Source organism: Canis aureus, chromosome 4, assembly GCF_053574225.1.
Source record: "Canis aureus isolate CA01 chromosome 4, VMU_Caureus_v.1.0, whole genome shotgun sequence".
NCBI classification, from domain to species: domain Eukaryota; kingdom Metazoa; phylum Chordata; class Mammalia; order Carnivora; family Canidae; genus Canis; species Canis aureus.
The window spans coordinates 52439575-52464433 of NC_135614.1; the positions used below are offsets into that span (position 1 = coordinate 52439575).

The 24859-nt window shown below is 41.1% G+C and overlaps 1 protein-coding gene across 3 annotated transcripts in view; it reads right to left on the bottom strand.

Moving 5' to 3' along the window:
• Window positions 1-1740: 1740 nt before the first annotated feature.
• Window positions 1741-24859, bottom strand: part of TTC1 (tetratricopeptide repeat domain 1) — a 46746-nt gene continuing 23627 nt past the window's right edge. For all 3 annotated transcript variants that reach the window (XM_077895675.1, XM_077895676.1, XM_077895677.1), the window contains exons 4-8: window positions 23496-23608; window positions 19291-19327; window positions 14620-14768; window positions 11869-11923; window positions 1741-2362 (exon numbers count right to left, since the gene is read on the bottom strand). In XM_077895675.1, coding sequence (XP_077751801.1) covers window positions 2229-2362; window positions 11869-11923; window positions 14620-14768; window positions 19291-19327; window positions 23496-23608 — 488 coding nt within the window. In that variant the 3' untranslated portion in view covers window positions 1741-2228. The remainder of the gene's footprint in view (window positions 2363-11868; window positions 11924-14619; window positions 14769-19290; window positions 19328-23495; window positions 23609-24859) is intronic.

Sequence of the window (24859 nt, forward strand, 5' to 3'; positions counted from 1 at the left end):
ACACACCTTGGCTTAAGAAAATGCACATCTAGTTAGATTCCCTTCCTTTCCTTTCCAGATGCATTACTTGGCCACTGTGAGATTTCGGTGTGGTGGTGGTGGTGGACGGTGGAGGAGGAGAAGGGAGACAAAGAGGGAGAAGGCCTGAGAAGCAAAACCTCTAGAGCCCGCAGCAACAGCAATGTCTTGAGGCAGGCTGTATCTAGGCAAACACGTCTATTTCCCCACTCCCTGGAGGGTCAGACAGGTACTCAGGAATCTCAGCCCCAACCTTGGCCAAGTCTCAGTTATTAAGCTTGAAAGTCATAATCTAACAAAGTAGTTCTCAAAATATGGTTTGAGGGGTGCCTGGCTGGCTCAGCCAGTAGAGCATGTGACTCGATCTTGGGGGCAAGTTCAAGCCCCAAAATGGGTGTAGAGCTTACATTAAAAAAAAAGCCAATAAGTGGGCTAAGGCTTCTGAGGAGTTCCTGAGATCCTTTCAGGTCTCCATGGATCCAAGCTATTTTCTCAGTAATACTAAGGGGTCATGTGCTTTTCTCACTGTCCTGCTGTCACAGGTATGTGCAGCGTAGGATTTCCAAGACTTCGTGACGTAACTGTAACAGCCTGAATGCAGAAGCAGATTTTAGAATTTTACTATCTTCTATCAAGCCACACAAGAAGATTTGCAAAAATGTAAACTGATGTCATTTTCCTTACTGAAATGTTTCTGGTTTAGGAGATATTTTTCTAAAAATATTATTTATACTAACAGGAAATGTATGTTATTTTTAAAGGAATTAACTAGATGTTTAATAAGAGAATTCTCTGGTTTCTCATCTGGTTGATGTCAAGGTACATAATCCACATAAACCAAAACACTCTTTAAACTTCCTTGAGTGTGAAGGGGTCCTGAGGCAAGAAGACCTGAGAGCTGTTGCTCTGGCACCGTCGGCTGCACAGGAGGCACTGCCTGCTGAGAGCTGGGCCATACGGTGCTCAGCCCAGGCTCCTGTACAACTTCTGTGATGTCACACAAACACTTTGGAATATGAGATGCCAGATTTGCCATAAAGATAGCAAAGCAAAAGGAACCACGCTTTTTCCCTTTCCCCTTAATTCTATGAAGAATTTCATTTCAAAATCTGGAAGACATGCTCACCTTTTCAGTTAGTACTGCACGTCATCCTGCTACCTGCCAACACTTTCTAAGGGGCTTCGAGGAACAGATCAAAGCAGCAGCATATCCTTCCTACTGGAAGTAGGCCCTATTCCAGCATCACTCAGAGAATGACATGTGCGCTTCCTTTCTCAGATGAAACCTGCATGTCCCTGCCTTTGACACTCAAACCAGAACTGGAAGCTTTTCACCAGCAATCACTGACGACTAGGAAAAAGATCCTAAGCCTACCTTTGAAACCTCTGGGTTGCTGGAGCCTAAGAAGACGGCTTGTTCTGGGGTTTATGTATCACCATACCTGAATGAAGCTATTTTAAGTTGAAACTGTTAAGATGCTTGGATAAAAACACTCATCTCATAATGATCTGCACAAAACTGAAGAGGTACAAGAGAGTTTGTGAGATGGAGTTTCTTCTAGCATGTGGTAGAATGGTCACTTCTTCAAGATCATCTTCAAGTTGGCAACTAAGACTTTGGGCAGATTTGTAGACTCCAGTAACACTTAGCGACACTGCTCCTGAAGCCAGAGAAGCCTGGTGCTTCAGCTGTCGTTACGGGGACAAAGTCCACAAGCCAGCTCAGACCATCACAGAAAGCGTTTATTACCACAGAGGAAACCAGGAGACGCCAGAGCCCATGCCCGGCCGCCTGGACAGTGGGAGTACTCAGGGAGAGGGGACAGTAGGCGGGAACCCCATTAATCATGTTTGGGCAGTTTCTGACCAGCAGTTTGCTCAGGCCGGGAGATACTCTGCCTGGGCCAGTGTGGAAAGCTTGAGGAGACCAGCTTTGACAAGCAGGCTTCCTCCTGGACAAAGCAAAGAACAGCCAGAACCAAGGGCAACAGCCACACAGACATCGAAATCCAATTAGGCTTATTACATCAGAAGTGTGTTTCACCCTGACCATAAAACAAGAGGGAAAAAGGAGCAACTGGGCCCTAGTGGGTAGCCTGTCTTTGAGATAAAATGCTTTTAAAAGTTAAATATTGGCAGGGCCTTCCCCCTTGCTAATAGCGAGCAGCACAAAATATCCAAGCCAGCTTTACAAGCTACTGTGAACTTTGTTATCTGTTATTATTTGGATTTTGAACAAAATTGATGGAGTAGGAACCAGTAGAGGAATCCTGTTTGATCTGGAAATTTTCGGTGGAGAGTCCAAAAGGTCGAAGAACCAAGTTCCCAAGATCTTTTAGTTTACCTGTAATGGAAAATGGAAAATTCAGATAAATATGGGGAATAAACAGAAGGAGGAAGACCCCAACTGATCCTGCCTTACTGATTACAAAATATAAAGAGCATCTTGCTTTTAAAATTATGAACCCTTTAGCCCCTCAGCAATGTGGTCACTTTGGTGCCACTCACCCCCACACCCGTGCTTTTGTAGATGATCGTGAGGGAGCACCACTGGCTCCCTTTGGGAAAGCAAAGCTTCCTGTTCTAACTGGCCAGAACCAACAAAGGACACAGGCCCTGGGATGGATGATGGCCAAACTGACCGTTGTTCCTGGGGGGCTGAAAGTATCCTGCCAAGTCCCAGGGCCTGGTGCTGAGGGCGGCGGACCCTCCAAGTCTGTTCTTTGAGGAAAGCAGCAGCCACCTGCTGAATCTGATCCCTCTCAGATTTCTACCGAGCTTGGGTTCAGACTCAAGGGCCTCCTGCTTTACTAAGGAAAGCCTTAGCTTCTACACCAAACTTGTCATTTCTCAGGAAATGAGAAATGTCAAATGCTCTTGCTCATCTGACAGCACTGCCAACCTCAACAGTTCAGTCTCTTCTCCCTCGGATTCAGGCTTAACCCAGGTGAGCTCACATCCAACAGCCAAACCTGAGACACATGGTATAACCTAGGATTTTAATGCTGATTCTACATTTAAGAGTGCCATGGAATTTGTATGTCACAAGCTGGAGTTTTCAGGATTTTTCAGAGATTTACAGGGACTCATGGGGCAATAAGATGGAATATTTGAAACTAAGGGTGTTTTGGAAAATCTTGGCTGGGATAGGTGAATACACAGTTTCGACCCTTTCTAAATTGTTGTAATTTTTCTTGCAGGTCCGTTCCCAATGGAGAGGACAACGGGGGTAAAAGGGAAAGAAATCCTTAATCATCGGAGCTATAGGTTCCTTCCCACCATCCTGCTTGTTAGCAGCTTTCTCTGAGGCGTCCCACCTTGAAGTAAAGCCCAGGTAAAGAACTTCTAGACACACAGCCCTTAAACATCAAGGTCTTTTCTGATAATTCATGGAAAAAACTTTTGGTCTCAGTCTAGACTTAGACCCCAGAGCTCACCGTATTCTGGGGAAGCTCCCAGAACCCAGGCTGACCATTCTGCAGGCAGGCTTCCCCAGCCTAAACCTGAACACATAATGCTGAGCGTGCCCATCTGAGGAGAACTGCTGGCACAGTTCAGCCCTGCACACGGGTGCCGACTAGGGCATGGTCTCCAGCAGATGGATGCACAGGTAGGGGCCACAACCAGCACAGAGGAGGGGGCACCCTTGGTTAGGTGTGAGTTCCCCAGAACCCTGGCAGTCTGTTCTGGGGTTGAGGAAGGAGGACAGGGAGGGAACAAACATTTAAAGAGACGAGTAAAATGTCGCCACTGGCACAATCCCTGGCTCTCCTGACACGGAGGGAGTTAAGTGAGAATGAATCTCCAGGAGTCACATCACACTGCCTGAGACCGGCAGGGCCACCCTACACGAACAAGCCTCTGCTCAGGTCCCTATCCCTCCCCCTGCCCCTGGAAGGAGAGCCCACTGCAAGTCCATCTCACTGCAGAGCAAGCACTGAAAGCGCCAAATGTAAAGTATCTACTATGTGATGCAGCAGGAGCTCTGGAGTAAAGTTTATTCTCAGCTTCTGAGAAACTCTGTCTGGCAGGGTGACAAACACAGGACTAAAGTGGGCCCTGGGCAGAAGCTCCCCGGCCTGTGCAGGGGTGGCGAGACAGCCATCTCAGAGAGAGTGCACTCGGCAGTGCCCTAAGGTCCTGGCAGTTCCAGGACGCTGGTGTGCCACTGTGTTCCACAGGTGGCAGGGGGACAAGCCTTTCAGCTGCAGATGGAAAGGGACAGTTAGGACCTCTTGCAGGTTTCCACTTGGCCTGACTGGGGGAGGAAACTGCCTGCCACCATGAGCCTCGCATATTTTGCTTCTCTAGAGTGGCACGTGTGCAAACGTGCTTCTCTGGCCACAGGTGCCAGGGTGGCTGTGCTGCATGCCAGGGCTGTGCATCCCTGTCGCCTGCTGACGGAGCCCGACAGAGCCCGGCAGCGGCAGGTAAGGTACTCCCACAGGCAACTGTAGCTCCTCAGTGGCTCTGCTGGAACTTTCTCAGCACTAGGTCCTCGCAGCTTGTGACTTTCCCTAGCCAGCATCCCTCTCTCTGCCACGGGCACCGCCAGCTCTCTGCTCCACACAGCTTCTGCTCCCGCCCCTCCACCCACTCCTCCTACAGGTGTTCCCCTTATCAGTCTCTGGAACTTCTCATCTGACCCTGCTTCTCTCTCTGGGGACTCAACCTACATAAGGCGATCATTCTTCTTCTGTCCGTTCTCAGCCTTTAGAATATTCTACAATAGTTTTACTACATTATCTCCAGAACAGAACAGGACATGGGAAGTTCCACTTGCTCAATGAGACAATGGACACGAAGTGCCTGAGATAACTTATTAGCCACACACAATAAAAAAGTCTCCACATCAGAGAAGACCTGAGGTTACCAGACCTGAATTCAACCAACAGTCCTAAGTTTATGCGATGGCATCCTGCTGTGTGTGCTGGGGATGCAAAGACAGGAGAATCACTGCACCAGAATAAGCTGAGACGTGATGGGGAAGACGAGACACACACACAGAAGGCAGCTCAGTGTTAAGCTGAGATACAGAGTGCCAGGAGAGTTAGTAAGATTCCTCCCTGGACAAGCGGGGGGGGGGGGGGGGGAATCTGGTCTTTTCTAAGAGTGTGCACAGGAATTCCCACCTAAGAACAGACAGGACCGCGGCCATCTGAGATGGAGGGAGTGGGCAGGGCAGGCAAAAATGGTTTAAATAAATGTATAGAGAAGGGAGGGCAAGGGCGAGCAGTGTGTCCAGTGGGCTCCAAGCTGGATGGAAGGGCACATCCTGGCAGGATGTGTTCTTATGAGCCAGGCCAGAGGTCTCTGGTTCTTGTGCCACAGGGAAGGTCACCGATGGCTTGAGAACTGAACTTTAAGGGTTAATAACACTGTGGCAAAGGGAAGAATGAATCAAAAGACAAGAGCCTGGGGACACCTGGGTGGCTCAGTGGTTGACCATCTGCCTTCCGCACAGGGCATGATCCCAGGGTCCTGGGATCCAGTCCCCCATCAGGCTCCCCATGGAGAGCCTGCTTCTTCCTCTGCCTGTGTCTCTGACTCTCTCTCTCTCTCTGTCTCTCATGAATAAATAAAACCTTTTAAAAACAAAGAAAGAGTCTGGAGGGGATTCTGACAGAAAGTTAGTGCAGCATCATGGGAAAGAAGCCATTTATTCACTGAACAAACATTCGAATATCTATAATGTTGTGTAAAGAAGTTCTGAGGGATGCCTGGTTGGCTCAGTTGGCAGAGCACACAACTCTTGATCTCGGGGTTGTGAGTTCAAGCTCCAGGTTGGGTGTAGAGATTACTTAGAAATAAAATCTTAAGGGGTGCCTAGCTGGCTCAGTCGGTTAAGTGTCTGACCCTTGATTTCAGTTCAGATCATGACCTTAGGGTTGTGAGACTAAGCCCCATGTCAGTGCCCAGCACGGAGCCTGCTTAAGATTCTTTCCCTCTCCCTCTGCCCCTCCCCACTCCCTAAAAAAAGAACAATAATTAAAAAAATAAAATCTTAAAAAAAAAAAAAAGCAGCTCTGAAATCAGACTGAGGCCAATGAGAACAGAAGGGAACAGAGCAAAACATTATGGTAGAACCAACAAATTTTTGGTTTATGAAGAATTCATCTTTTGCTGTTTATGGCAAAAGCAGAGAAACACCTTCAGTAGAGATGATGCTCATAAATATATATACAATCACACTGAGTTTTCCTGTTGCTGTTTAGAGTCAGGTTAGATGCTCAGAGACTAAGGAGCCTGCCTTCTGGTCCCTAAGACAGGATCATTTGCCAAATTAGCTTATCTGCCACCCTTTCCGCTGGCTGCCAAGTTCGACACCCTCCCCCCTATGAGGGCCGTACCCAACTGGATTTCCTAATTTCCATTTGTTGCAGATCTGGTACCATCACTCAGCCAGAACGTGTCAACATGTCCCTGACTTAGGATCTCCTCTGTGAGACTAGATTGCAGGCAAAGAGAAGAGTCCAAAACTGTGCTCAGACAAGAACGTTTAGGACTAGAGATTGATGCCTGTCACTGGATCCAGATTTGATAAATAATAGTTTCCATGCTTCCAAGCAACATGGTATCACAATAACCCACGGACTCATTATGTGTAACTGCTCTTTGGAGATACTAACTGTACAGTAGTCCATTTACCCAGAAGAGAGACAGGAATGCCATTTGTTAAGATCCCTGGGGTTTGGGCCCCATGGGATACACCTGAATCCTGACACCACATTTCCTCTTATGACGTAGGCCCTAAGCCACGCAAGCTGCCTCTTGCTTTCCTCTGAGCAAAAGGCTTATCAAGAGACAGCACAGGATATGAAAGAAAAAATTCACAGCCAAATCAAATGCCTACGTTAGCTCTTGGGTGAAAGTGGAGGCTGAAACAAGCCTTACCAAGAACTGTCAAAGAAGCAGGAGTCATTCCTCTGAGAGGAGCTGATGGAGTGACAACCAGGAAATGAAGCAGAAAGCAGGGCAGTGAAAATCTACACAGATACTTCCAGAGGGAATAACCACAGCAAGGAAGTGGTTTGGAGACACTAATGTGGCCAGAGTACAAAACACTGCATGTATAGTCTCTAATGAGGATTAGGCAGGGTGTTATGAAGAGAAATATGAAAAAAAAAAAAAAAAAAAAAAAAACCTGGATTTCCAGGGTATCCACATATATGGCTTTAGCAGTTTTAAGAGTCAGTGACAATGTCAAGGCTTTCTTGTGACCCTGGGTAATGGAGCTGGGTCTAGGACCCTTTACTATGCAGAGCAGAGAAGCATGTCATGCACAGGAAGAGCCAACAGAATGTGTCCAATATTTGCCAAGATAATGAACAAGTTACTCCTAAGCATCCTTATGTAGTTCTTGATCATGGCATCGTACAAGATGGCATTCTTAAATCAGTTCACAAATGTGTGCTCATTAGGTTGCTAATGGCCAGGAGTGAACTCTGGAGAAACTTTAGGAATCAGGAGAGCAGAAATATGTCTCAAGAGATTATAAGGAGATAATAATACAAATGGAAGACCTGGGCTGGATGGTGATCAAGGCCCAGGTGTACGCCAGAGCAGCTGGGCAGGAAGCAGTGTGGGAAAGGATTCTGGAGCTGTGTCCTGCTCCTTGTCTCTGGTTCCTTTGGGGGAATCAGTGAATTTCAAGTTGTGGCTCTAGATTTTCTAGGTCAGGACAGGAACCTGGCAGCTCTTGGTTATGGTAAGAAGAGTAGCATCTCATGGAACTGTTGGAACACAAGCTATACCTGCTACTGGGACATAATGCCACCCTAGGACTTGATAAATGGTGACAACCTACAGTGAGCTGACTCAATTTCTCCAGTGACACCTTGTCCAAATAAACACCAGAAATGGAACACAGCAAGGAATCGATGGCCACAGAGAGGTGTCTGCAATCTCAAGTCTAGTACATTCTCAAATATCTTTTTCTTTTTTCTCTGCTGCAGCTACAGCACAAAGAGGGAAAGGTAAAACTCAGTGACCTGCTGCTTCTGCTTAGTGACCTCTGCTTCTCTCTCAGAGCAGAACGGCTGACCACTCCTGGCTGCATCCCTGCGATGCACCTCCCATGATGCTGCTCCCATGCAGCAGTCACACCCCTCACAGTGGAGGATAAACTCAAGTATGCACCAGAAAACACGTAGAGGGGTTGTCAGAACTGAGTGCTGCGTTCCACCGCAATCTCTGATTCAGAAGGACTGAAAATGTGCGTTTTGAATGAGTTCTCACGTGAAGCTGGTCTGAGCAATGCATTCTGAGAACCAGCCCCAAAAGATACCTTGCTTTCATAGCTGTTCAGTGGAATCTTGATCAGAGAAGCCTGATATTAAAAACTAACTGGGGATACCTGTCACTAGTGATCAGTGGGACAGGCTGCCCAGGCAGAGTGTCTCTTTCACATTTTGTGAAAATACACAATCCCATTCTTTTTTATTTGCAACCAAGGCTTATTCAGAGATCTATGTGAGCATCATCATCTGGCCTCCAAGTACACATCTCTTGCTCTCCTGGCATAGCTACCAATATGAGGCTCACCTCACCACTCCCTGTGTATAGAACCTAACCCCAGGAAGGCTCTCATCTGTCTCCCCAAGGTTAAACAGCCATGCTTCTGAAGATGCTCCTGAGGGCAGAGCAGTACACTAAAGATCTGCCCTCAGTTTCCTCCAGCTGAGCAGAGGAGCTTCAGGGATTCTGAAAATATCTCATCTGAAAGTGTTTTTACTGTTTACCTATGTGGAAAAAATTTAATGCTGTGAAACCAAAACAGGAAATAAATTAGATATAGCTACTCATAAGGCTGTGCCTACCATCCAAATCTGATTTCAAATTTCTATGTTCCTCAAACTTGCCTGGTTATTCTGATTATAAAAATGCTATACATTTGAATCATACAAATAAAATACCACTCTTTGTTTTCTACATTGTGGTTTCATGTAAGACTTTTTTTTCTTTAACTAGCTGTTCTAATTTGGTGTAATCATATAAGGTTTTTTTTTTTTTTTAAAGATTTATTTATTCATGAGAGTACAGAGAGAGAGAGAGAGAGAGAGGCGGAGACACAGGCAGGGAGCCTGATGTGGGACTCAATCCTGGGACTCCAGGATTGCGCCCTGGGCTGAAGGCAGGCGCTAAACCGCTGAGCCACCCAGGGATCCCCATATAAGGTTTTTTTTTTTTTTTTTTTAAAAAAAAAAAAAAAGGGATCCCTGGGTGGCGCAGCGGTTTGGCGCCTGCCTTTGGCCCAGGGCGCGATTCTGGAGACCCGGGATCGAATCCCACATCGGGCTCCCGGTGCATGGAGCCTGCTTCTCCCTCTGCCTATGTCTCTGCCTCTCTCTCTCTCTCTCTGTGACTATCATAAGTAAATAAAAAATTAAAAAAAAAAAAAGATCTATTTAAATAAAAAAAGTGAAAATCACTAGATTTAAGCAAAGCCAAATAAATAGGGCATTGATCACTTGTACTACCAGTCACTTAAAAAAAAGCTCTGAGCTTCCTGGGGTGCTCTGCCTAGCACCACTAACCATCCCCCAAATCCTTTCACTGTTTAAATTTCCTGGCTTATTACAGCCATGGAGCTAATCTTTCCAGAGAAAAAGACTAAAGGAAACACTTCAGTTGCTGACCTCTTTCCTCAAATCTGAAGCCAACCTGATTAGCAAGGACTGCAGCACTATGATGGACGGCCACTATGGGTCTCCACTCTTGTTCTAATGATATTTCTAAATGACAGGCTAGGAAGGGAGGAGCAAGATGTTTAAGTGGGTTCTACTCCCTTTGTTATTTAAATTAGGATTTCCCCCCCCCCCATCATGGAGGCAGCTACAGGGTTCTTCTTTCCAACAAAAATGCAGTCAAGTTACTGAGAAAAGAAAAGCAAGTCAAAGATTATTGAACAAATCTAAATAAAAGCCCACTTTGTTAAATAATTACCTAACTTCGTAAATGCCAATGACAAATGGTGTTGAGCAGTTTTTCAAATCTTTAACTGCCGGTTTTTCAGCAGAAGCCAGCATCCTTGGAGAAACCAGCACTAAAAATTGTGCAGTCCACTGCAAAAAACTTGCTCAGAATATTTAAGGGGTGACATTATTTTGCAGAATGAGTAGCATCCAAGGCTCTCTTAGCATGTGAAGCACAGTTACATCATCTGTATCAGGGAGGGAAGAACTCCAGAAAGCTTTTGTGGGGCTGGGATTCCACACAGGGTCATTCTCTCTTTTAGGCTCTCTGATGGTAGGGAACACCTAAAGGCAAGATCTTATTCATGGTCCTTATACTTAGAAGATAAAGAGAAGATAAAGCCATTCACACTATTTATGTGTAACAACAAACATATTATTTACCAAACAACTTAAACTGCTTAAGTCTGATCAGAGGAGAATTCATTACAGAAGCAAAGGAGAATGAACTCAACTTGAATATTTCAAATGGAGAGAACAATATAAGTAAAGCCCAAAGCCATGGAGATAGAAACTAGCTCATGAGACTTTAGATGGACTGAGCCAGGCAGGCAGGGAGAAATGAAGTTTTGATTCCATCTAAAATTGACAATGGCTGCAAGATTCAGTTTATATACATCCTTTTACGGTTTCATACTGGCTCAAAAAAAAAAAAAAAAAAAACCGTCTAAGGGTCTCCTCCAAGTCTACCAGAGCCACCCCAACATCATCTCTTTCAGCATGAAATATGGCTCAGTTAAGTACAGATACTGTCTTTTTTCTAAAACCGAGTCCTTGTTAGTATAGGTAGAAAATGCTCTTTTCCTTCTCCTTTGAAGAAAGAGCACCTCCAAAATAATTTTTCTGCTCAAACATGGTGTCATATTTAAATATGTAAATTAGGGAAAGAGCCTGTTTTGGAAAAACTGGAGAAGGCTCCCGAAGTCTCCCCAACTCTCAAACAGTTCTCAGCAGAGGCCAGAGGGTTGTGGACTGTCTAGGTTTAATGGCTTTTTCTTAATCAGCTCTGCTAGCAGAGTGACTCTTTGGAAAATATGTTCTCATTCTCTAGATATGATACCTGAAGGCCATAAATGGCCAAGTTCAATTTATTTTAAGGTTTTTCCTTTATGCCCATGTGATTGCAATATATTATATTCAACCCACATGGTGGATTTAGAAAATACTCATTTCAAGGAGGAACCAAACAAATCTTGAGCAGGGAAATATCAGAGAGAGATTATGCTGGACAGGCCTCAGTCCAGGAACCATTACTCCCCTTAGTCAAGCAGACTGTTCATGAGAGGGCTTCTGATTCCAACTATAAAATGTTCTGACAAATATAAGAACTAAACCATGAGTCCATCTGTCCTATGCTCTACTTACAGTCTTCTGTTCCTCTATCTACTCCAAACTTGCCCTTTCGTGTCTTCTCAAACACTCTCAATTCCATTTGCAAAACAAACATTCCCTTGTTTCTGACATGGTTTGCATTTGCAATAGCTGTATTCTAATGAAATTTAAAACTTAAGTCATTTACTCAATGAAGAAACTCAATTGTTTTTATGAGATTCATGATCTGAAATAGAGGTTAGTGGGATCCCAGGTTGAATTATATTTGCATTCTTGAAGTGGGCAAAGTTCTCAGGAAAAACAAAATAGAAGTTTAGTTCTTCAAAAGCTGACATCCATCCTCTCTAAACCACTCTAAACCTTCTAGAGTCAAAGACAGCTCAGACCCTGCTAGCACCATGGTTATAGCTCACAAAACAAATGAAGGGCCTCAAAACTATTTCTAACTGTGTTCTCCTCCAGCAAAAAGTACCAAATCCTGCTTTCCCTCACTCCGCACCTCCTAGCTACTAGAGTCATGAGAAAGAAAGAGAAGCAAACTTACCTAACATCTCTGCCTTTAGCCTTTCATTACGTTCTTCAATCTGCTTAGGTAATCTCTGAGGGGAAAAGAGGAGAAACAAGGGTTGGTGAAAAATCTTTTGGCTTTATTTTCAATCTGAAAAACAAAAACTTAATGTGAAAGTCAGATCAGGTGATGTACATATATATGATCCTATTAAATACAGAAAAAAAAAGTATTTGTGAGGGAGCTACACAAACACAGGAGCCTTGTTCAGTTCACTGCTATATTCCCAGTTCTGGGCACAGTGGCCTGGGGAGGACCTCTATAAAAATCTGATAAATATATAGACAAAAACATTTCTGAAAGAATACATTCCAGATGTTTACAGTTGTATTTTTAGGTGGTGGGATTATGGGTCATATATCTTTAAATTTTTTGGCTGATTTGTATTCTTTAACTGGAAGTCCTTTCTTACTATAATCTAATTTGTTGAAAATGGTCAGATCAATATTGGATGTTCCTAAATGATCACCAAATTCAAGGTTTTCAATCTTGGCACTACTGATATTCTAGCTAGGTAATTTTTTGTTGCAGGGGGGAGAGAGGCGGGGGCTGTCTTGTGCATTATAGGAGGTTTAGAGGATCCCTGGCCATTATATGCTAAGAGTATCACTCTAGCCAAGACAATCAAAGTGTCTCCAGATATTGCCAAACATCCCTGGAAACCAAATCATCCCACTTGAAAACCACTGATCCAGGTTAGAGTCTCATATGGCTGCTTTTAGTTCTGTAACTGGCCCTAAGTACTTGCAATTTTAATAACAACCCAGATATAATAATTCAAAATAAAATAAATTCTTCATGCACATAACAACTAATATAAAAGGCTTCCTTTTACAAGGTTTAAAACTAATGTGATCACAATAGAGAGGCCACCAAGAATTTGGCCAAGATTTTAAGAACTCTATTCTCTTTCCTTGTTTCAAATTTAAGTAAATCCTACCACGCTTCAGAGATGTCAAAAGTCAAAGGATTAAATCTGGTTTCAAAATGCTTATGTGTTTTAATGATCCAAACCAGTCTGTCTTCTATTATTCCATTTCTAGATAAATAAATAATCAGTTATTAGTAAAGGAGTTCATCTCAAGTGTGTGTAAAAACAAAACCCAAACCACCTAAGACATTAATGCAGAGCAATTAGTCAATATTTCTCAGGTCTGAAATGAGTGGGAAATCCTAAATAGCAGAGGCTCAAATGCTCTCAGCAGCCACATAGGATACGTAAATAAGGAAAGGATTCCACGTTATGGGCAACAGAGAGTGATGTGGTCAGTGGTGAGCTGGAGAATTCCAGGTGAATGCCAATACACAGCAGTTCAAGAAGGACCCAGAACGTCTACATCTATGTCCCAATTTTTTAAAAAAAGATTTTATTTATTTATTGAGAGCGAGCGAGCGAGCGAGCGGCAGAGACACAGGCAGAGGGAGAAGTAGGCTCCATGCAGGAAGCCTGACGCGGGACTCAATCCTGGGTCTCCAGGATCACGCCCTGGGCTGAAGGCAGCACTAAAGCCACCCGGGCTGCCCCTATCTCCCAATTTTTAAGAAGAATCTGATTTAGATTTCCATCTAGTAAAATCTTCTAATTTTTAAATGCTGGTTTCAATTAAAAACAAAAACAAAAAAAGTTTGGCTTAAATAAAACAGATCTGTAGCTTCCCTTCCCCCTTGTCTGCTGGAGGCCTGTGATCTGTGTTGTGGGCTGGTGTTCATGACACCCCTCTCCATCCTGATGGCTCTCTGAAAAGTCTGGCAGTGAAGAAATCTGTTTAATGAAGTCAGTGTTTGTTGAATTTATTTGAACATCCACTATATTGGGGGCAATAACACTTACACATCTGATTCTGTAGCATATCTTTTAGAGTATATGCTGCTCTGCATCTTAAGAGATAAAGAGTACGTTAAAGCTAGATGCACAGATCTGGAGCTAAAAAAAATTAATTTGTAATTTTTTTTTAAAAGATTTATTTATTTTAGAGAGAGAGAAAGAGTATGGGTAGGTGAGGCAGAGGGGGTAGAGAGAGAGAAAGAATCTCAAGCAGACTCCCCGCTAAGGGTGGAGCCGGAAGTGAGGCTCAATCTCCTGACCCTGGGATCATGACCCCAGCTGAAATCAACAGCTGGATACTCAGCCAACTGCATCATGTAGGTGCCCCTGGAGTTAAAGTTTTTAAGGGGAGAAAACCAGTAACATTTAGCTAATTGACAACAGACATAAAAATATTATGACATTTATTAAAAGCAAAACCTGTAGTGCCATGGACAAGAGTAAGAGTAATTTTAATGTAATAGGGCTAATCTGGAATATATTTAATTGGAAATAGGCTGGCCATATGATAGTAAATAGAAACTTGGCGACTGAAAAGGATGGGCAGAAAACCAGAAGTTTATTACCTGTAATACTGAGACTCATTTTGGACTAAACTGTACAATTATAGTGCAAAAGATTTCCTTAGTCCAACAATGAAACAGTTCTTATTAATCCTATAGATTAAAGGTTTGCACAATTAAGGCTTACAGAGTGGAAATTAAATTGTACATGGTCACAGAGGGTCTGTGACCACCACTTCAAAGTTAGATCTCCCATATATTTTGTTAAGCCCTTAAAAATATGTAAATGGAAAAAAATATATAAATGGAAGGTAGTTGGGTCCCAAAGGATTACTTAAGATTCAATGAGTAGCAACACAGGCACAAGAATAAAAAATATTTTTTAAAAATTAGGTTTACCATGCAGGCTTCTCTTGCTTGATATACTGATGGATCTTTTTCTAATATGGATTTATAGTCCTCCAGGGCTTCATCTAGCTTGTCAGTTTTTTCGTACAACTCCGCTCTCCTCAATATTGCCCTGATATAGTTGGGGTTTAACTGAATTGCTGTAAAAAGAGAAGATATCATTGTTATCATGAAGAAAAAGGGCCTGCACATCCCCAGCTATATTGTGTTTCTTTATTAACCATCCTCCAAGGGTCTAAAAGGAAGAGTCATTTGTCAAATGCTACAGCTGGCACTGGCAAACATTTTCTGTAAAGGGCAAGATAATAAATATTTTCCACTTTGCAGGACAGACCATCTCTGTCACAACTACTCAATCCTGCTTCTGTAGCACAAAAGCAACCACAGATGATGTATAAGTAAATCAAGATGGCTGTGCTCTAATAAACCTTTGTTTATGGATACTGGACTTGGAGTTTCACATAATTTTCCTATGTCACAAAATATTTCTCTTTTGATTTCCAAGCATTTAAAAATGTAAAAGCCATTCTTAACTCATGCACTATAACACAAGCAGGTGGAAGGCTGGATATGACTTGTTGGCTGTAGTTTACTAAATCCAGGTCTATACCCAAAGTCCTATTTTCACATACTTGCCCTTCATCTAGTTCAGAACAGGCCAGAACACGGAGCCCATGTGTATGGTGCAGAAGTGAGAGAGAATCTGAAGGTATAAATTAAGAGTTAAGGGGAAACCATTTGGTGGCAGACTATCATTCTCTTTTTCCTAGGCCTCGACAAGTGAGCTTATGCCGTGACTACTGAGGTTACATTTTTAGCTAAAACCTCATTGTTCCTTCAGACTTCTATTCCAACACCTTAAGGTCACCAGTGCATAATATCCTTTATTTTATCAGTGATGACTGTCCTAAAAAACCCCTGGGCCAGGTTTTAGATCAACTATACTGCATTTCTCCTATTCCTTTTAATTGTTTATTTTTCTGTCAAAAATCAAGGTCATGGCTCTAGAACTTTTTCCTTCAAGTAATATATTCAATTTTTATTCATATCTGTTTTCAGTAACTATTTCTTTACTACCTAATAGATGTACCTCACCAGTGTATCTCTGGAGTATAGTGGTAAACAAGACAGACAAGGTCCTCTGACTCATGAAGCTTTAAGCTATTCTAATAGGCAAAAAGCAGACAGCATACAGATATGTCATTTCAGACTGTCACAGTGCTCCACATAAAAATAAAACAAGATAAGTAAATGCAAATGAAGGGGGAAATAAGGTAACCTCAGAGAGTGGTCAAAGACAGTGAAAAGGGAATATCTGAGGGAGAGCAGCCATTTGAAAGGAGTGTACCAGAAAGAGGGACCAACAAGAGTAAAGGCTCTAAAACAGTAATGGCATCGGCATGTTAGTGACAAAGTTCAGGGCTGGGGAAGGGGTAAAACTGAAGATACACACAGACCAGATCATGGAGGCCTTGTTGGCCAGGGAAAGGAGCTGATACTTTTTCCTAAGTGTGATGAGAAGCCACTGGAATGGTTTCAAGTAGACAGACTAAAGGCATCATCTAATTTACAGTTTTAAAAGATCCCTCTGGCCACAGCATGGAGGGCAAGAATGAAAGCAGTGAGGCAGCTGGCAGGCTGCTGCAGTGGTCCAGATAACAGAAAATGTTGGCTAAGCTGATAATTGTGGAGAGGGATTGAAAAGGCCAGACTGAGTATATGCCTTTGAATTAGAGCCCATAGGACATGCTAATTCATTTAACCATGTGGAATGAAAGAGAATAAATGAGTGGATGGTAATGCCACTTTTAAGAATGGAAAAACCAAACTATAAGTTGTTTATGGGTATGTGGGAGAGTGGACTGGGGAGGTCTCAGTCTGTTCTGGGCACCTCAAATCTTCAGTGCTTAACCAGACATCCAAGAATCTTAAGATGTCAAGTTTGCGACAGGATACAGGGGTCCAGACCAAAGGGAAGAGCTGAAGATATAAACTCCAGCATACAGATGGCATTTAATGTTTAAGAACTGGATGATATCACATAAGGAAAATTTATAGAGAAAAAAAAAAGAAGAGGGCCCCATGTGTGATTAAGACCTAGCAACTTTAAAAATGTCAAGAATGATTGAGACGCCAGCAAAACTAAGAAGGAATAGCCAATGAAACAAACAAACAAACAAAAAAGAGGAATGATACAGTGTTATTAAATGCATTAGGAAGGCAAGTAAAAAAGAGAGGATAGAGAAGCAACTATTGAGTTGAGCAAGATCAAGTGGTGGATGACCTTTACAAGTGAAGTTTCCCAGTGCTATGGATGGAACAGAAGCCTAATGGATGTGGAATGAGGAGAGAATGGGAGAAGACAAAATAGACACAGCAAGGACAGATAATTATTGTGATGAAGAGGGTCAGAGAAATGGTACAGTAGTTAGTGGGGGATACTGGTTCAGGAGAAGGTTTTCTGAAAGAAGAACCCAAATCCCATAACATTTCAACTTTACATGCAGTCAACCTCCCCTTAGTCTGGTACATCATCTTCTCTTAAAATATTCCCAACTGCAATATCATAATATCCACAGGAAAAGTTCTCCAGTGACCTCTACTACATCTTTTTAAAAAACTCAACCCCCTAGTTTACATTTTAACCCAGACACTGCCTCCTTTTCAACTAGTGGATAAATTCTAATAATGCAAATATATATTGAAGAGAAAGAACTTGCCCCAAGATCACTTTATAAAAACCTCTAAAATCAACACAACACCCTAACCATGTGATTTTTCTTTCCTGATCCATGTAAAGAGAATGAACTTAACTTTATGCCAAAACCAAAATGTCTAAGGTGAGTGACATTAAATACTAATATTAAATATTATTCCACATGACTAGTGCTAATGAGCTCCAATATGACCTCACAAAGACGCTGTTAAGTCTTATACCAAGAAGGTTTATGAACTGAGTGAGCCATACATATGTATCTGGTGTGGGTAGGTAGTAAACCATACTACTGTCAATGGTTTTGTCTATGAGTACAATGTATACAGCTAATAATGACTATGTTTAAACACATGAATATTAGTTTAAGCAAATCCAAAAACAAATCTCGAAAACACTTTGCTTCCTCTCATTTTTATACCCCTACACTTTGAGGTACAGCTGGAAATGAACTTTTTCCTGGTGTATGCCCTGCTAATCACGCTTAAAAGGCATTTTCTCATGATTTGGTTACAGAAAAAGGTCTAAACATCAGTAACTTGTTCCTAATTTAAACACTTCTAACCCACACATCTCACACAAAATAAGGTTGAACACCTTCTTCTCTCCAAACAAAACAGCACATTCAGAATTAGTTCCAGCCCAACATATAATAGATCAAAAGTACTTCGCTGGATTCAAAGGTACTAACAGTTTCATTCAGATATCAAGAAATACCAAATATCTCCAAGAAAGCCAGAAATAAGGTGATTAATTAATGTAAAGAAAAAAAAAAAGAGGAATTCATGCCGAGCATGAGTAGGACTAGATAACATACAAAGTTCTTTCCAATTCTTTAATTTTCTCAGAGAAAATATTATCCAAAGATGGAAAAAACTGGAAAAAGAAATTACAAAAACTAGTAATTTTCTAGGAATTCCTAAGAGTAGTAGGATGCAAGGAAAAGTGTGTTCTCCAAACCAAGCTGGTCAGAAAGGCAAGACAATGGTCAGGCCTATCTGGAAACCTTTGGGGGAAAAAACCAAAACCAACCAACTAACAACCCAAAAGTGATCCTATGGCTGGGAGTGTCTCTATAAGTTGGTGGGACGAAGAGACTGTAATGAAACTCAGGTATGAGAGAGCAAAGTCTTGGTTCACTGTTTGGAACTTGAAGAGATAATTAAAATGATGGCAAGTGGGTCTGGAAGAATTACTGCATGTGAAGAGAGTCCCAATTCCCTAACAGAAGCTGCCCCTCCGATAGCCGCCCCCCTCTCCACAAACACACAGATCCATATGCCCTAGCAACAGCTAAGAGCTTCAATTTCAATCCCCAAGGAAAGTAATTTAGACACTACATACAAGTAAATTCTGTTCCATGAGTTCTGTTGCCAAGGCAGCTTTGAATTTTTCTTCACATATTCACTAATACAGGGTAAACTGACAGAACTTTCCATTTAAAAGTGTGTTTATGCTAAGATGACTACTATACAGTACTTCTAAGAAGGCTGAACTATAAAGCTTCTTCTTTCAAAGTCCCAGAGTAAGGGATACACATGTACAAGTAGAGCTGACCATTGAACAATGCAGGGGTTAGGGGCGCTGACCCCCAACCCCCATGCAACCAAAAATCCACATATACTTTTTGATCCCCCAAAACTTAACTAATAGCCTACTGTTGACCCAAAGCCTTACCAGGAACAGTTGATTAGCATGTTATATATATTATATACTATATTCTTATAGTAATAGAAGCTAGAGAAAAGAAAATGTTAAGAAAATCATAAGAAAAGATACATTTAGAGTTCTTTACTGTATTTATTGAAAAAAAAAATCCACGTATAAGTAGACCTATGCAGTTTAAACTCGTGTTGTTCAAGGGTCAACTACACACATTTGACTGACTCTATTTGCTCAGCTGAGGTAATGCTTATATGTTAACATATAACAAGATTAAAAAGTTATACCTTTGTTGCAGTCACTGATGGCCATCTCTTTCTTGTCCTAAAAGGAAATAAAACATTATTATGTGTCACCCTAGTTCAATCTTAATGGCCCAAAGGCTCAATGACATAAGCTGATCATTAATAACTACTTATAGAGATACACAGTACTCTTAAAAGAAATCACATGAAAACACGAATGTTACTTCCAACCTAAAATTCAAAATGTGACAGCTCTGAAGTGAAAGCTTCCTAGCAACAAATTATTCAAGTAGTTTCTTCCTAACATCTTTAAAGACTGTTGCAACTGATCTATTAAATTTGCAAGGCACTTCGCATTAGAATGCTGATATTGAGAAAAAATTATCAATAAGCAGAGCAAATGACTGATATATGAATAACTGTTCATAATTCCCCTCTCTGGCTAGCTGTTGTATTATCACACCCAAACTGGTATCTTCCACAAAGTATACAGAGGGCCCATTAGAGACACGGAGTGGCTTGTCATTAGTCTGCTACAAAAATTTTTTTTAAGATTTTATTATTTATTTGAGAGAAAGAGAGCCAGCAGGGGGAGAAGAGGGAGATAATCTCAAGCAGACTCTGAGATCATGACCTGAGCAGAAACCAAGAGTCAGACAGTTAACTGACTTGATGAGCCACAAGGCACCCCTTGGTTGTAAATCTTAATTTCTCCATTGATACAAAAATACAAAATGATTCATGAAATAAGATATCTAATTTACCTCACTGAATCTAGAAGCATGGGAGAGTGAGAAGAACATTGGATGCCAAAAGAACTAGACTGTAATTCCAGCTCTAACACTAGCCTACTATTTAACTCTTCAAGCTCTAAAATGTCTATTCTCCCCCCCAATTATAAGTTTTCTACCATATTACAGAAATATGAATTCAAATAAATGTTCAAAACTGGGTGGCTCAGTCAATTGAGGATCTGACTCTTGATTTCAGCTCAGGTCATGATTTCAGTGTCATGAGATCACCCCATATCAGGCTTTACACTCAGCAGGGAATATGGTTGAGATTCTCTCCATCCCTCTGCTCTTCCCCTTTCTCACATACACACATGCACTAATAAAGAAATAAATATTAAAACAACAAAGAATAAATGTTCAATACTTCCCATAATGGCTACTATTGAAAATATTAATATTTTGTACAATATTTCAGAGCAATGTCTAACAAATTGATTTTTAGAATTCATCCAAAATTCCAGGTGGGGAATGATTATCTAATGGGTACTGCATTTCCTTTTGCAGTCATGAAAAAGTCCTGGAACCAGACAGTGGTCATGGCTGTAAAATATTGTCAACACATTTAATACTGAATTGTATAGTTTAAAATGGTTACAATGGTAAATTTTATATCATTTGCATTTTACCCATAGCAAACAAAAAAGGATAGAGTGATATGGGAGGCACTAACTATATTATATCTCTTCCAATGTTCATCATTAACAATTCACATATTAAAAACTCTATGAAGTTCTGTAGTAAAGAAATCTGTGTAACTTTGGGTAACTCAGTATTTTTCCAATTTACCATATTCCTATAAATCTAAGACAATTTCATATTTTTAAAGTTTCTGAAACAGCAAATCTTTACAACTTGTATGTACAACTGTTGTGGTGATATTCTTTGTGCTCCTAAGAGACCCACTAAGTTGCAGTACATCCTCTCAATAATCAGCCTCTGCAGATCAAGGAATCTGGTATTTTACTGCAGAACCCTTTATTTAAGGTCATAGTCTACTAACCTCTCAGGGGACCCAGGTGTCTGTTGCTAAGAGTGGTAGTCTCCAAAGTGCCTATTTGCCATCCTTTCATAACTTATATAAGTTATAACACACACATACACACAAAACAGAATATATAGAACATATAAGGACAGTTTTTAAAACTTAGGGCCTATACTTTTAGGGCTTCATGTGCTCTTGTGCAGCCATTCTTAGAGCTGAAACTCTGTCCTAACTCCAGTTTGCCTTTTCTCTCCAGATGTGAAATGTAAAGCTTGGCCGCTGTCACTCAGTCAGGGATGCTGAGCCTGCAAATGTGCCTTTCAGAAATTCTTGTTAAAGCAGTTGATGCACCACTCCTTGAAAAACTCAAAATATGCTCCTTAAATCACTTCAGTGTATTAATCCTGCAAGTTTTTGTCTCTAATTATAGAATCTTTTTAAAACATTAAGAGTACAATTTAAAAGAATAAAAGAAAACAAAACATGCACCAACACTATCCTTTGTACAGGAAACAGTCATAGAACAACTCTCTTTTGAGTTCTCCTCGGATGTGACAGACAAAAGACCAGCAAGACCATACACTTTCCTAATTCAAGAAAACTGGTCAATTATGTGAGCTCAACCCAGGCAGTATCAATAACTTGGCAACTGTGGAAACAAAGAATTCCAAGTACCAGAAGCCAAACGGGATGATGCCTTTTCTTTGAAATTGAAGATATCCCAGATCTCATTTCACAATGACAATTTCCAGTCTGAGAATGTGGCCAGCCATCTCCGAGAAGCAAAAGCAAAAGATAAGATTGTTCCAGCTAAGTGTGAATTCAGATCAGTGGTAGAATATATTAATGAATATTGTTCTAAGTAAACTTAAAAAATTATTTCTTCTCCCATTCACACGAATAACTCTAAAAACACTTCACCTTAGAAGCTGAATCCAATAATAAAATATTTAAACATACAAAAAGATCCCCCTTTCCTCAAATCCAATTATTCAAGTATTCCCCAGCCCACTCCCTTTTTTTAAAAAAAAAATTCTGGTCATCAAAAGTGACTTTGGTAGAGGCACTAGAGAATTTCATGTAACAAGAGAAAGTGACATAAATATCTGTTCTAAACAAACAAAAAAACCACTTAACCCAATCTTGATTGTGCTTTGTGGTTGCTTAAAGGTATGCTAAACAACCTACTCTTGGTGCTTTGGATATAAATAGCCATAATAAATAAATAAGTGGTAATGTTTTTTTCAAAACTCACATTTCAATCCATTGAAACCATGTTGAATAGTCCATAGGAATAGCAGACAAATCAACACCGAATCTAACTTTTGTTTTTATTTATTAAAAGATTTTATTTATTTGACAGAGAGAGCATGCGAGAGCTCAGGCACTCAAACATGTTGGGGGAGGGACAGAGAGGGGGAAGCAGACTCCCACTGAGCAGGTAGTCCTGCAGGGGATTCAATCCCAGGGTCCTGGGATCATGACCTGAACTGAAGGCAGACGCCTGACCAACTGAACTCCCCAGGCACCCAAAATCTTAGTTTTAACACTAATATGGCACAAAACAAATACAACTGCACTCTCCTCTACATTAACTGTTATGCTAGGTCTCAATCCTTTGGAAATACAAAATGTTTTTGAACTTTCCCTAACACCTATTCTACATTTAGGAGCACCTCTCATCCCAACTGTTGGACATTTCTCCCTGTGTCCATACTTTTGACAGAAAATCAGAATCCTAGCAATAAGCATTTTGAAGTTCAGAGTTTTAATCGGTGTTTCCCTCTCTTTGAGTCTTTATCTAGAATTCCAGAGGCCTAAAATAAGCAGGTGCAGCTATTCTAGGACACGTACTACTTGACTTTTTGCTTCATTAACCTGTCCTAGTTTGGTGGAGACTTTGTCAGCCTTCCTTCCTCCCATGAAAGCGTTCAAACAGCTACTCTAATAAGAATGTTGGCAGCAGTAATCTGACTCAAGTTTTTCAAGAATACTTTTCTATCTTCCATATGACCTTTACATCAGGGAAATACATGGGCAGGAAAAGGGAGGCAGCAACTTTAAGCCTCTATGCTAGGTTTTTTTTTTTTAAAGATTCTATTTTTAAGTAATCTCTACATCTACTGTGAGGCTCAAACTCACAACCCCAAAATCAAGAGTTGCAGCTCCTCTGCTAGTTTTGAGATAGAAGCTACCCTGGGCACCGAGGTGGCTGAGAGAGGTAAGCATCTGCCTTCAGCTCAGGTCATGATCTCAGGGTCCCAGGACTGAGTCCAACATTGGGCTCCCTGCTCAGTGGGGGTGGGGGGAGGTCTGTTTTTCCCTCTCCTTCTGCCCGCTCCCCCTCATGCTCTCTCTCTCAAATATATAAATGAAATCTTAAAAAAAAGAGAGAGAGAGCAGGAGAAGCTACCCTATGAAAACACTGTATGTAAGTTCATGAGCTTCTTAAACAGGTGAAAGATACATACCTGTTTCATCCTTGCAGCAGCTCTATTTGAAAACAGAATAGACCTGTCTTTCTGGAAGCAGGATGGGCACATCTGAAGGGCTTGACTATAAGAACTCTCAGCTTCTATATAATCTGAGAATAAGGTAAAAGATGAGAGGTCATTATGATTTTATTCCTCATATTACTGTATTCCATAGTATCTCAGAATACATAGCTTTCCATTCACAGAACAAAGGTCTCAAGTAGAATGTTCTGTATATTTAACTTTCACTTGGCTTATCAATTTAGTAAGCAATACTGAAAAGGGATTAGAGAACTGGACAGATGAAAGAGACTAAAGTCTGGGATTAATGGCTTGGGATAAAGAAAAAAATTCTATGTATGTATTTTCATTAAAGATGCTGTGCTTTCATGGAGACAGCCTGGCCAAAACTGCTTCTCTAAAATGTTTGGAGATATTTTATGGAGGTAAAAGCAACAATGTAAAAATCAGTGGTTGACTAAAAACCTTAGAAGAGAAAATGATGATAATTTTATTTATTTATTGCCACACACAGAATTATGGTAGGGGCACTAAAAGAAAATTGTCTGTTCACTCCTTTCTTAGGTTTGAAATATTTAACACTAAAATACAAAGAAATATGCTTTCAAAATAAAAACCATTAGATTTGTGTTTTTTTTAAAGTTTTATTTATTTATTCATGAGAGACACACAGAGAGGCAGAGACATAGGCAGAGGGAGAAGCAGGGTTCTCGCAGGGAGCCTGATGTGGGACTCGATCCCAGAACCTGGGATCATGCCCTGCGCCAAAGGCAGATGCTCAACTGCTGAGCCACCCACGCATCCCAGAATCATTAACTCTTAGGGGAAAAGAAAAAAAGTGATGACTGCTAAATCGGATATAAGAAAAAAAATTTTAAGTCTAAAAAATTACTAGGGGATAGGGCATCTGGGTGGCTTAGTCATTTAAGCATCTGTCTCAGCTCAGGTCAATCCCAGGATCATCAGGTTCCCTGCTCAGCGGGGAGTGTGCTTCTCCTTCTCCCTCTGCCTCCTAACCCCTGTTCATGTTCTGTCTCTCTTCAAATAAATAAATAAAATATTTAAAAATAAATAAAAAATAAGGGAAATGTTACTACTCCTAGTTTTCTAAAGCATATACATTTTGATATGTTTCTAAAGCATATATACTTTACATATGTGATAGGCTATTATAAGATCAAATAGTTACCCAAATTAATCAAATGAACCCAAATTATTCCTAAGGAAATGTAAAAAATGCAGAAGGACGTGAAGAACATCTCTCTACTTAAGGCAGCCAAAAAAAAAAAAAAAAAAAAAAGGCACATAAAAGACGAGCCAAAGTATAAGCAAAATCCTTC